The 13,959-nt window shown below is 39.5% G+C and overlaps 1 protein-coding gene across 6 annotated transcripts in view; it reads right to left on the reverse strand.

Annotated features, from left to right (window-relative positions):
- cadm3 (cell adhesion molecule 3) overlaps positions 1–13,959 on the reverse strand; it is a 201,313-nt gene that overhangs the window by 38,549 nt on the left and 148,805 nt on the right. For all 6 annotated transcript variants that reach the window (XM_049476524.1, XM_049476523.1, XM_049476521.1 and 3 more), the window contains exons 6-7: positions 13,599–13,769; positions 9,928–10,018 (exon numbers count right to left, since the gene is read on the reverse strand). In XM_049476524.1, coding sequence (XP_049332481.1) covers positions 9,928–10,018; positions 13,599–13,769 — 262 coding nt within the window. The remainder of the gene's footprint in view (positions 1–9,927; positions 10,019–13,598; positions 13,770–13,959) is intronic.

The raw sequence follows: 13,959 nt of genomic DNA on the forward strand, positions 1-13,959 counted from the left end.
GTGAGATGAATGCTAATACATGCATGGAAGGCATATGACAGCCAGACAGCTGAGAGAGTCTTAGTGTCCCTGTACAGAGAGAGGGGGAAGCTTTCTCTCTCTCTCACACACACACACACACACACACACACACACACACACACACTACACACACACACACACACACACACACACACACACACACACACACACACACACACAGACACAGATAACCCAGATCAAGAGATTAGGGCATCATTTAGATGTAAAGAGAAAGTTTGGGACGAGGAGAGAGAGAGGAATCAAGAGATTGAAATAAAGAGAAGAAAAGGGTTGAAAGAGAGATGAGGAAAGAGAGGGAAACCAAGGGAGAGAATGAGAGAGAGAGAGCAAGAGGGAGAAAGACAAGATAAAGCAGAGTGAGAAATTAAAAAAGAAGAGTGTGATGAGTTTAAAAAGAGAGAAGAAGAGAGGGAATGAGAGAGAGAGAGATATATAGATGGAGTAAAAAGGAGCAAGAGAAGAAGACAGGAAATAAGAGAAAGAGGGAAAAAGAGAGAGATGGGGAGTGTATAAACAGCAAGAGAGAAGAAGAGAGGGAGGGAAAAAGAGAGAAATGGGAAGTAAAAGAGTAGAAAGAGAGAAGAAGAGCGAGGGAAAGAGAGACAGAGAGGTTATAAAAGGGCAAAAGAGAAGAAGAGAGAGAAGGGAAAGAGAATATAAGAAAAAGGGGGAGAGAAATGGAGAAGGAGGGTGAAAGTAATGGAGAGATGAGGAAGAGAGAAGGATGAAAAAGAAAGATAGGGAGAGGAAGGATGAGGAAGAGAGAGACACTGTGTTCTTTGTATGTGTGAGAGAGAACCGTGTGTGTGTGTGTGTCTGTGTGTGTGTGTGTGTGAGGGTGTGTATGTGTGTGTGTGTGTACAGAATGTGTGTGTGTGTGTGTGTGTGTGTTTGATTGTGTGTGTGTGTGTGTGTGAGGGTGTGTGTGGGTGTGTGTGTGTGTTTGATTGTGTGTGTGTGTGTGTATGTGTGTGTGTGTGTGTGTGTGAGGGTGTGTGTGGGTGTGTGTGTGTGTGTGTGTGAGGGTGTGTGTGTGTGTATACAGAATGTGTGTGTGTGGGTGTGTGTGTTTGATTGTGTGTATGTGTGTGTATGTGTGTGTGTGTGTATGTGTGTGTGTGTGTGAGGGTGTGTGTGTGTGTGTGTGTGTATACAGAATGTGTGTGTGTGGGTGTGTGTGTGTTTGATTGTATGTATGTGTGTGTGTGTGTGTGTGTGTGTGTGTGGGTGTGTGTGTGTGTGTGTGTGTGTGTGTGTGTGTACAGAATGTGTGAGAGGGCAGTGAGAGATATGATAACCTGCACCCCCCCTCCTCCTCCTCCTGTGTAATGGGTGTAGAATAGCACTCCACACTGCACTAATGGGCTGCGTATTTGGTAATGACCTGTAATGCTATACTGCACCAGCAGGGGGAGATATACAATTACATTCAGCCCTGAGCATCAACACGTTCACCTCCATCATCACCAACAGAAGCAGCAGAAGCAGCAGCGCACAGTCGGAGGGCCTGTAGATACAACCGCAAAGGACATACTGAGGTAAATATAACTCACCCTCAGCCTAATCTTAATTAATCATAGCCTATCCTACCCTACTTAACTACAACTGCGCCTTACATCAACCAATCACACGCAATCAGCCCCTTACAGAGCCCTGCGCCCACCCACTCACAACCTCACCAACACCAACCCAGAGAACTCAACCAGCAGCCAATAACAATAAGAGTTGTATATGATGCTGCGTATAAACCTGTTTCTCAACCTCCATTGTCTGCAGTAGATAGTAAAAGAAAATCCTCAGAAATACGAGTTGATCAGAGAGACGTTAGAATGTCTACATCAATCAGAGACTACATGGCCTCACCCACCTCGGCTCAGAGGCGGAGCTGAACCCGGGCTACAGCATTATGAGCTATAGCTAAGCAGGAGGAGCTAACAGCTCTGTTTACTGCTTCTGTTTACAGAGCTAGTTAGCGTTAGCTATCTTGAGTAAGTAACTATAGGTTTAAATCGATGATGCTGTTCTGTAATAAACCACTGAGGTCTTCACAGAACAGCTGTATTTATTTATACTGAGACTAAATTACACACAGCTGGACGCTCTAACACATTTTTTAAATTTTGCGGTTGTTGACAAAATGTTAAAAAAAATCAAGGGGTATGAATACTTTTGCAAGCTACTGTATATACTTAAAGAGGACGGATTCACTCACTCCTCTTTTGTGCTCAGTGCTGCTGTGGGGCAGGCTGGGAGGGCTGGGCCGGGAGCTGTCAATCATCTTTGCTCAGCTGTTGCCTAATCAGCAGTATTTTAAAGACTACAGTCAGATTCAGTGTCAGCAGGTCTCCCACCTCCTCAGCATATTCACTTAATGAGCGTTAACGAGCGCATGTGGGCGGGGCATCAGAGGCAGAAGGGTCAATCAGAGGTTTTCTGTACGACACCGGGCAACCAGTAGGAGAGTCGGTTTAAAAGGTCGCCGCCCACCACTGTATAATCCTTACGGCCAATTTATGCTTCTGCATTAAATCCACACTGTACCCTGCACATAGCCACGTAGCCTACACCCAGCTACTAACAACACATTAGCTAACTCATACAGAGCTGTCAATCAAATTAGCCACTTGCTCTATGTTAGCCAGGTACTCTATGAGTAGCCATGTAACCTTCATGTAGCCATGTAGCCTATGCATAGCTACGTACCCTACACGTTGCCGCCTACCCTCACCACATACAAGAAATCTGATTAAAAAGAGCTGGATTGTAGCTTATAACTAATGGTATTTTTAAGTGCAAGTAAACTTTTTTTTTTTTAATCTAATTTTATTTTTTTTTAGGAGGACAGCGCAGCGACTCAGTTCTGATACATCAGCTCACAGACGCCTCCCGCTGATCCACATCACCCTAGAAGTATTGAGGGGAAACAGACCAATTGTACTCTCTCAGGGCTCTGGCAGCTGATGGCAAGCTGCATAACCCCTTCGCCTTCAGCAGCGAGGGGCTCCAGCTGCAGCCTTCAGAGCTCAGCGGCTCAGAAAAAAAACACATCCCAGCATGCTCTGCGCTGTGCTCATACTTGACGTCAGCTGAGCAGACAATATCTAAAAATTCAAGCATGTAATTTGGTGAGCTGTAATTTTCGGTGGGCAATTAGAAGCGTCGCGCTTATGGGCTAAAAATAAGAATATACAGCTTATTTATTTATTTATTTATTTATTTATTTATTTATTTATTTATTTATCTTGGAAACGCTTTGTTCCAGCTGAGCCTCGGAGGGTTTGACGAGGTTCTTCCTCTCTTTTCCAAATCGAGTTCCATTACTTGCTTCGTAACGCAAGTGTCATTCAGCTGTAATACAAAAACTGGAGTGACACCTGAAATGGAGTGGAGTGATGGGAAAGTGTGACTGAGATGAGAGCAGAATCACACACACACACACACACACACACACACACACACACAGACAGATGCTCCACGTCTGATTCATTAATGCATGATAATACAAGTGAATAACATGCTAAAAGGATCAGCTTTGAGGCTAATTATGTTAATGCTCACATTATGAATGTTTTTATTCTATTCCATTTCCCTTTTCCTGCTTCTCATACCCAAATCCTAACCTCGCCCGTTACAGCAGCTCCTCATCCCTAAAGCCCAACCCCAGAACAAAAGATTCCTTAAACAATAGCATACATATCTCTCTTATACATATACAGCTAATATATTTAATAAGAAAATGATCAAAGAGCCATTAGCAGCACCTTACTGATATAGGAGAAGAATACAGCCACAATTTAACAGCAGAAAAGAATAATAATAATAATAATAATAATAATAATAATAATAATAACTGCAGTATGAGTTTACCAAAGAAAGAAAGACAGCTGGAAGAGAGACAGAGAGACAGAGAGATTAAATTTTTAATTTAAGATAATAATTTCTGAGTGGAGAAGAATATAGATAAAATATAGTGTTTAATGGAACCGGTGTGCTGGAACCAACATCCCTGCTAAGCCTAATAATATATTCATTCTAAAAGTTCTTCTTCTGGCCACGTCACGTGTGTTCAGTGTTGGGCACGTTACTTTGAAAAAGTAATTAGTCATAGTTACTAGTTAACTAAAAAAGAGTTACTAACGGAGATACTCCACTATAAAAGTAACTACTTACCAGTAAAAGTATCTATTGAGTTACTTTAAAAAAAAAAATAGTAATTTTTTACTAATAAGAGAGAACGGCAGGAAAGAGGGGTAAAATACGGTAGAAAAAAAAACGTGAAACTTGACAGGTATGCTTTTGTAAAAAAAAAAGTTAATAGAGCGGCTAAAGTAAGGTGCAGTAACGTGGTGTGGGAAATGGTAACGGCGTTATAGTTACAGTCAGAGTAATTAGCCGATTATTTCAACGCCGTTATTCCCATCACTGCACGTCTTTACGTACTCACGTCACACGTACAGCCTCTAAAAGAGGATCCGGCTCAGTTTTACTGAACGCGAGCGGCTGGTGGAGCAACGGGGACTTCAGAAGAGGAAACTCAGAGCTCAGTAGCTCATTCACTCATAGTAAAAACAGAGAGATAAAAAGCGAAGGAGTGAAGTTTCTGACTCTCTCTCTCTCTCTCTCTCTCTGACTGAACATAACCTGGAATCGGATTCATCCGCTCTGAAAGGAGACCGCATCGCACCCGCCCAGTTTAAAATGATTCTTCCGCATGCTCGGTGCAATTACCCATTCTCACCAGAGAGGGAGCTAAATCACAAAACTTACAGACACCAGCTTTAAGACATTATTTAATATTATAATATTTCATTGCTTAGGCATGTTGTATTATTTAATAATCATAATAATTTGACAGATTAGTTATAAAATGTGTAGTGATTAATGTCTTAACTAGTGTGAATAAATAATTAGTTGAGACATTCTGTCATAAGTACTGTTAATTAATGGACATTTTATCATTAAAGTGCTACAGTGCTTTTTCTATTATTTATATATAAAGATGCAGATATACCTCACTGCCTGTCTATCTGTCTATATTCTAATTAGTGATCTCAGATCTGCAGAGTCCGTCCTCCTGTAATTCAGTTCTCAATTCATTTCTACATTTAAATTTTTAATATTTCCTACGATATTGTCCCAGTTAATTAATTACGCTAATGGTTCTACTGTTCATCTTTTATTAAAGTTAATTCTCACCGTCTATTTTATTGGTACTGTTAACTTTCATCTTTTATTCATGTTAATTGTCTCAATCGATTTTATCAAATGGACTCTTCATTTTTATCTTTTATTGCTGCTACAGAACAGTACAAGTCGTGAGTGTAAAGAATTTAAAAACTGCTCTTTGTATTAAATGTGCTCCACAAATTGCTAATATTAAAAAAAAAAACACAGTGCAATTCATAATATACCTGTTTCACTGTTTAACATTTCAAATAAATCAAATCAAAGCTATTAATTCACATTAATTTCAGTTTCCACATGTTGAATCACATTTTTTACACGGTACCCATAATTCAGGGCACCATAATGTTAAGGACATTTAGAACACTATCTTACAACCTGTGCAAGGTGCGTCATGATGCTCATTGCTATCTTACACCCTGACAACAGTCTATTTTTATGCCTTCTACCTGCATCCTTAAAATAGCGTTGGTGCTTGTGAATATATCTACACTGATGGGTGTGGTGGTCTGGAAGTGCGGTGTATTTAGATTTAGATCAATATCTGGAGTATTGCTATCTTGGCAGCAGAAAACACAGGTGCACCACTGACTGATTTAAACCCTGACAACAGTTAACTGTAGTCAACAGCAGTGCACAAGCCCAACTTTTACATCAACAATAAACAGAATACACAGCAATAACAGTGTGAAAAAGCAGAACATTTTTTTCCCTGCTGAGATGAGCAGAAGTGCTGCGCCGTTAAAATACCAATCCGCCAAAGTCAGAGCAGACCTGGCTCTTAAAGGGAACATCAAGTGACACGCTGATTGGTTTATTTCTTGCTACACCCAAAACACACCAATAATTAATTGTAAAAAATTAGTACATACCTTTTTTTTGAGCTGTGCAAGGTGTACTTTTCCCGTCGTTATGATAGCAAAGGCACACTGACACACCCTAAATCAGACTGCACGATGTGCGTGGTTAACGGCTCAGTTAAAGCATGCTAAAATAAAACAGTGTACATAAGCTTTTAAACCTCTTTGTCTTTTTGAGCTGTAAAAAAAATTAATTTTAACAAGTAGTTGTGAAGAACAGACCTGACTTCAAACTAACTGCTAATCCCAGATCTTTATATTCTTTTGCCACTCACAAATATGTAATAATGGAACATGTTATATACCATATTTTATAGACTATAAGGTGCACCAGCGACACTAGTAAGGAACAGGGTGCATCATGTTTTTCTACTAAGCAAATAAAACTGATTTTTTTTCAAAAGTCAAACAAGCGCTGGATGTTAAGTCTTGAAAACTGTTTATTTGGCTGAGTAAAGTGCTTCTGTTTATTTACTTTAAGCTAAGCAGCAGTGTTAGCCGTGGTTAGCAGCGCTTAGCGCTTGTAAATACCGCCTGACAGCGCTAAACTAAGGAACCCTGAATGTTTTGGAAAGCCAGGGCGCTATCAGCTAGCGGTTTATTCCATGTAGCTTGTTTTAGCTAACGTTGGGGTTAGCAGCTAATGCTAATACTGCTCCAGCCTTGGTGCTGGAGAAACTTTACTGAAACTCCTGTATAACTCTGTATTTTAGCAGAGTGGCTTTACTGCTCCTTAATACACAAGAATAAGGAATTCATAAGGTGCACTAACGGTTTCTGGTGCGCCTTATAGTGCAAAAAATACGAGAACATATTTATATATAATATTTTTGTCTCATTTGTTTATCTGGGTTATCTTTATCTACTTTTAGGACTTAACATGGTAAAACTTAAACATATTAAAGTACTTAAATTAAAGTCATAAATGTGCACTTTAAGCACAAATCTGACTGATCTGATTTGAAATCTGAGGAGCAGAGGAGCATATTAGAGAAAATATATACCCCTGCATTATAAAACATTATAAAGATTAGTGTAAAACTGGTGCTCGGTGGAGTATCACGTGACTGTAAATATAAATATCAGACCTCCCACTGCATCGAACTTTTTAGCATTAAAGTGAGCAGCCCTGTACCATCCCACCCATCCGGCAGCTGAGGTAAAGCTAGGATGCTATTTATGCATGTATTATGCAGCATGCTGCATGTATTATTGAGCATGTTTGCTCGTGTAGAGAAGAGTCTGGACTGACATCGTTACCAGAGTGTACTGCAGGTTACACTGTGTCACAAGGTGAAATACAGCCAGATATCTGATAAATGCACAGTGAATCTGATCTGGGATAAACGCAGAGTGCTGGAGGTCACAGGCAGAGATTAGCAGGTAATATACGTCCTGTTTTGGTGGAGAGAAAGATTGCGATCGCAGAACTGAGAGACTTTTAACTGTGTCCAAGAAAGCAGTCAAACAGCATTAGCTGCGGCATTTCAACAAGACATGCTATCACATCCCTGCACTCGCCTGAGATTTACTACGGAATTACAATGCTTGTTGTGCGAAACACAAAACAGTATGAAAGGATTCTTCCATTCTTATTCCTATTTAACTTTACTTTATCTGTGTACAACCCCAAACCAAAAACAACTCAATCAATATGAAAATGGAACAAAAAACTGTGTTTCTTAGCTTTTATATGATAAGATATATGTCTTGATTTGTCTATGTTTTGATTTGTCTGATCATCTTCATTTCATTTACTAATATCCTATATTTTTCGCACTATAAGGTGCCACTAAAATCCTTTCATTTTCCCAAAAATCGACAGTGTGCATTATGTATGAATTCTGAAGTCAGGTATTAAGGCAGAGTTGAGTATATCAGCCTGTAGCCTGCTGCTAACCCTGGCTAGCACTGCTGGAGCAGCATTAACGTTAGCCGCTAACCAGGCTAAACGCTAGCTATTATGGTGTTTAGAGGTGAATATTTTCAGCCTGTAGCCTGCTGCTAACTCCGGCTAGCGCTGCTAGAACAGTATTAGCATTAGCTTCTAACCACAATAAGCGCTAGCTCTTTTGCCATGCAGAGGTGAGTATATTGGATTATAGTCTGTGTGTTTACTGTGTTAAAACAAGCTACGTGGGATAAACCGCTAGCTAAAATCACCCTGGCTTACTGAAACACCTGGGTGGTATTACTAGTGCTAACTCTGGCTAGAGCTAGCGGTTAGCTGCTAATGTTAATGCTTTAGCCTTAGTGGAAATTTAAAAAATCTAAGCTTACTTTAAATAAACAGAAGTGCTTTACTTGCCCAAATAAACAGTTTTGAGTAGAGAAATCTGTTTAGATTACTCCAGCTCTCGTTTTACTTTTTAAGAATAACAGTTTTGTTTCGATTTTGATTTCTTAGTTACTCCCTGTTTGGCGCTAGTAAATGCCGCAGAGTGTTTCGGTAAGCAAAGACACTATCAGCTTTTGGTTTGTTCCACGTAGCTTGTTTTAAAACGGTAAACACGCAGACTACAGTCCGACATATTCATCTCTGAATGGCAAAAGAGCTAGCTTTTAGCACATTTAGCGGCTAATGCTACTAATGTTCCAGTCTTGGTGCTGGAGAACTAAACTAAAACTCCTGTATAATGCTGAGGTTTTTAAAGTGCCCTCAAAATGACGTTCAAATTCCACTTTATGATTTAATAGTGCCCTAAAATGTAAATATTGAGATATTCCATGGCTGTTATAACAATATAAAGTGGTTTATTAAAATTTATTTTCATGCTCAACACATTTTCATACTTGTTAAAGGCTGTTAGCATGCTGCAGATTATCTAGCAGGCCTGTTAGCACCCAAACTGTGAGATTATGTGCAATTTTGTCGCGTCTCTGCTTTTTGCCAGAGCGATAAAGTGGATTGTACAGACACTCGGGGACACGGAGCTGCTGAACGGTCTTCCAGTTCCAGAGTCAGGAAGAGTCGGGCTTGTTTCAGATACGAACCGACTCTAATTTAAAACCTGCTGGAAGCTTTTCTGTCACACAGAGCCCGACAGAACTGAGCCACGCGTTTAAACCCAGCGACTCAGACACCAGTTCAAAAATAATAGGACATCCCTCTCCTCCTACCCCAACCAACCGTGAGCTGCTTTCAGGAAACGCTCAGATCTCTCACTCTTTCTTTAAAGCTATGACTCTCTCTCTCTCTCTCTCTCTCTCTACAGCTCGGTATCTGTCCATCTCTGAGAAAGGCTCCTCCTCACACAGGGCATCTATAGGGATGACTGAGAGTTTCTCTCAGACATGAAGGAGTGAAGAGGAGAGACAGAGACACACATTGCTGACACGCATGCAATCAAATCCTCACAATATCCACTAGTGCAAATAATCACAGTTAATCAGAATATTGTTGTAATTATTCTGATCATTTTTTGGTTGTTTTCATCAATTAACACCACTAATTTAAACCAAATACAAATCCAATCTCTCAAACCACTTAAAGGAGGTGGTCTGAGACATATTAATAAAAACACAATATAGCAATATGAAGACGTCCATCTCTGCAGGCCATATTCACCAACCAAAAACCCTCCTAGTAATACAATAAACAATGAACAGGATACACAGTTAAATAACATTGCTGTTCCCACTGCGCTGTTAAAATAGCAATCTGCCAAATGCAGAGCACACCTGTCACTTAGCTGATGCTAATTCACGGTCATGTTACACCCAAAACACACCGGTGATTAATTATCAGAATTAGTACACTATACTTTTCCTGCCGTTACGATAGCAAAGACACAGTGTCACACCCTGAATACAGCTGTGTGTGTGTTTGTTTGTTTCTTACTCTGGGTTTCCGAAGCCCACACACTGCAGGTAAAACTTCTCCCCCTCTCTGGGCAGGTCGTTCTCAGGCTTGATCGTCACACTTGGAGAGACTGCAAAACACACACACACACACACACACACACACACACACACACACACACACACACACACACACACAGTTGTTTATGGGTCGGAACAGTTAGCTGTTGTCCTACAGAGCAGCACCTGGAAGATGTTAACATAGAACCTTGGAATTCCCAGCAGATCATCCCTCCTTCTTCCAGTATCTTCTTCACACAGTGTTTCCTGCTGCAATTAATCCCAGGTGATCTTCCTCCATTGTTCCAAGGTCCAGTACCAACAGTGGGCAGGGTTTAGTGTAGGTACTCTGCTGCCCAATATACTGCTGCTACACTATATGTTCAAGGCATGTGCTATATATAGATATATATATATATATATACAGTGTTGGGAAGTAACGGATTACATGTAACGGCGTTACGTAATCAGATTACAATTTATGAGTAACTGTAATCCGTTACAGTTACTGCTTCAGTAAGTGGTAATCAGATTACAGTTACTCTGCTAAAATAAATGGATTACATTGCGGTACTTTCCTATTTTTGGTCTTCCAATCCAACACCGACAAAACGCAATCACTCCTCCCTATTTGTGTGTGCAGCGGTGTCTGTGTGCGTGCAGGCAGCGAGACGGGAGGAGGGGCAGACAGCGGCTCCGCACACACAACGAGACGAAATTAACTGACATTTTCGTAGACGAATAAAAACGAGACGAAAATGTTTGGCAGGGACGAAATCCAATCAGAACTGAGTTAGTTCTGAAAGGTAGGGACCAGTTAGGAAGGGATCCAATCACTGCTACTTTAGCGGAGGCGCCGCGCGCTCAGTTACAAACCCGGGAATTAACCTGTCGTTACGGAGCTCGACTGGAAGTTAACTCGACAGTGTTCAGCAGGGAGAGAGAGAGAGAGAGAGAGAGAGAGAGAGAGAGAGAGAGAGAGGGGAGAGAGAGAGAGAGAGAGGGGAGAGGCGATATATTTCTCCTTTGACGTCGCGAAAAACAAGATAACGTGTAAACCGCGTGGAGCGACTCCATCTCCGGTAAAAACACCACTAATCTTTCAGCTTCTGCAGACCAGAGTCACACAGATCTCCATGCAGAGATCCGCGTTTTAATACTGATGTTATTTCATGAGCTGATGTGTTTAACTCAGCAGTGCACTAAAACACAGAACTGATACAGAACTCACTCATTAAGATCAGATCATCTGTTTAGTCTCACACTGGGAAAGATATAGCTAGTGTTAAAGCAGGAACAGCTCAGAAAGGAACTCAATAATATAACGAAAATAAAACAATAAAATAAGTGAATCTATGAACCCAAAAGTCTGTGTAAAGTTCCTTACAGCACTTTCTCATAAGTTTCTTACTTTAACTCATGAAGTCTCTCAGTACATCCTGAGAGCATCTCTACAGGACAGTGTGTGAATGTGAGTTTCTGATCTCATTTATAGACTGTAGCTCCAGTAGGTATGCTGGGTTACTGCTGGAGATAAAACTAGATCATTTAAAAGCTGTTTTTTTTTTACAGCTCTGTTCAAACTATAATTTAACTATTCAGTTGTTTTATGACCTGATTTCTAAAACAAATTTTTAAATGTAAAATATGTATAGTCACACACCTACAATAATAATAATAATATACATTAAATCATATATAAATATATTTCACATTAAACATTAACAATATTACTCAAGTGGTTATTAAACGTTTCATTTCGTATAAGTGTATAGTTAATAATTCAAGGGAACTGATGAAAAAGCATTTACATTTACACCCTTTACATTTTTGTCGAATAAATTTACTGTAATTTTAGTAGACTATATTCTTATGACATTAAGTCGACTTAAACTAAAAACATTTCAGATGACTAAATTGTGACTAAAACTAAATACTATTTTCGTCACAAGACTATGACTAAGACTAAATCAAAATTTGTTGTCAAAATTAACACTGGTGGCAAACCTGCAAATAGATAGCTTACGGTTGTTGTTACATTGTTTGGTTTTTAATGGTTTTATCATCAATTTAGTATTTTATAAAATTGTTTGATGAAATGGTTTCATAAGTATTTTTATAGAGTGATTGAAAAGGCTGTTTTATTTGTTTATCTATTTGTTAACTGGAAAGAAAAATAAAATAATAATATGCAATATGTGGTTGCTACATTCATTCAGGCTTAAAAAAATGACAATATTTAAAGTAATCCAAAGTAATCAGATTACGTTACTCACTTGAAGTAATGTAACTGATTACGTTACAAATTACATTTTGAGTAATGTAATCAGTAATCTGTAAGGGATTACATTTTAAAAGTAACCTTCCCAACACTGTATATATATATATATATATATATATATATATATATATATATATATATATATATCCCCCAGCACTGAGCTGTGAAGCATTGGACCTGTGTTTTCTGTTATACTACCCTATTTTTTTTACGGATTATAAGGCGCACCATCAATGAACGTCTGTTATCTGGTCTAATTTCATACATAAGGCGCACCGGATTATAAGGCGCCTAGATAAACAAAACTGTAATTCTTACAAAAATTGCTAATCTAATTTCCAATATTTTTAACAGCGTGGTTAGCAGCAGCGCTAGCTACAGTTAGCAGCGTCTAGCGCTAGTAAAGTGTCCCGGTAAGCCAGGGCACTATCAGCTAACGGTTCGTCCCACGTAGCTTGTTGTAAAACAGTAAACACGCAGACTAAAGTCTGATATACTCACCTCTGAACGGTGAAAGAGCTAGCGCTTAGCACAGTTAGCGGCTAATGCTAATACTGTTCCAGAGTTGGTGCTGGAGAATAGGGGTGTGCCATGTCATTAAATTTTTGTTATATTGTGAACGATATTAAACCCTGAAATATCGTACCATATCACCCCCCCTTATGTTTTACATCAGGTTACTACATTTTTGCTGTTTCTAGCTAAAAAAAAAAATCACACTGTTCTCATTTCCCTTTATATATCTACTAGAGACAGATTATATCTGTCCAGTATCATTTATTTTTTCATTTAATACGGGATATATGGAGATATGTAGAGCAGATTATTAGTACCATGACAATCTGGATCATTGACTTCTGTTACAAATCTGATACATTTCTTGTATTTTTTAATATCTCAGTCAGGGGTGTGCCAGTAGTGTATCCTTGAAATCATTTTTTAAATTCAGTATTTCGTCATATCGTCAAGAGTATCGGTATCGCGATAATACCATGAAATATCGTGATATTCTTTTAGGGCCCTGTTGCCCACACCTACTGGAGAACTAAACTAAAACTCCTGTATAACGCTGTATATCGAGTTTATAGTGCCCTCAAAATGATGTTCAAATTCCACTTTATGATTTAATAATGCCCTAAAATATATATTAAAAAAAAGCTCAAGAAACTCTTGGACTCGACGTGTCAGACCCATGATGCACCGCGCGACTGCGTCTGACAGAACCAACGCTTCACATTGAAAATGAATGGGATACATCACTGTGCGTGGACGTGACGGAGCAGCAGTGTAAACGCAGTGTCAGTGGATAAAGGGTCTCACAGTCTGACGAGTTCTAAAAACAGAGGTGTGTGTGTGTGTGTGAATCTTACACAGCACGCTGAGGGGCTGCTCTGTCCTCTTGTCTCCGTTGGAGATGGACGGGTGGTCTACAGCACAGGCGATCATGGCGTTGTTGTCGTCTCTGGTTACAGGAAGCTCCAGAGAGCTGCTCACTGTGTAGGTCGGCTCATTAGGGTTGGACTCCACCATGTTGGGGCGACCTTAACGAGAAAACACACACATATATTAATATAAATATATTTTAAAAAATCACATTCAGTTCACTTAAGAATCAGAGTCAGTCAGGATTCATGTTTCTGAATCTTCTACTTCAGGAAGTCTTCTACTTAAGCTTCTTCTGATCACCAACGAAGCCCCTGCGATGTTTAATGAGTAAAATATAAAAAAAAT

This window comes from Astyanax mexicanus, chromosome 4 (assembly GCF_023375975.1).
Source record: "Astyanax mexicanus isolate ESR-SI-001 chromosome 4, AstMex3_surface, whole genome shotgun sequence".
In the NCBI taxonomy this organism is placed as follows: Eukaryota; Metazoa; Chordata; class Actinopteri; order Characiformes; family Acestrorhamphidae; genus Astyanax; species Astyanax mexicanus.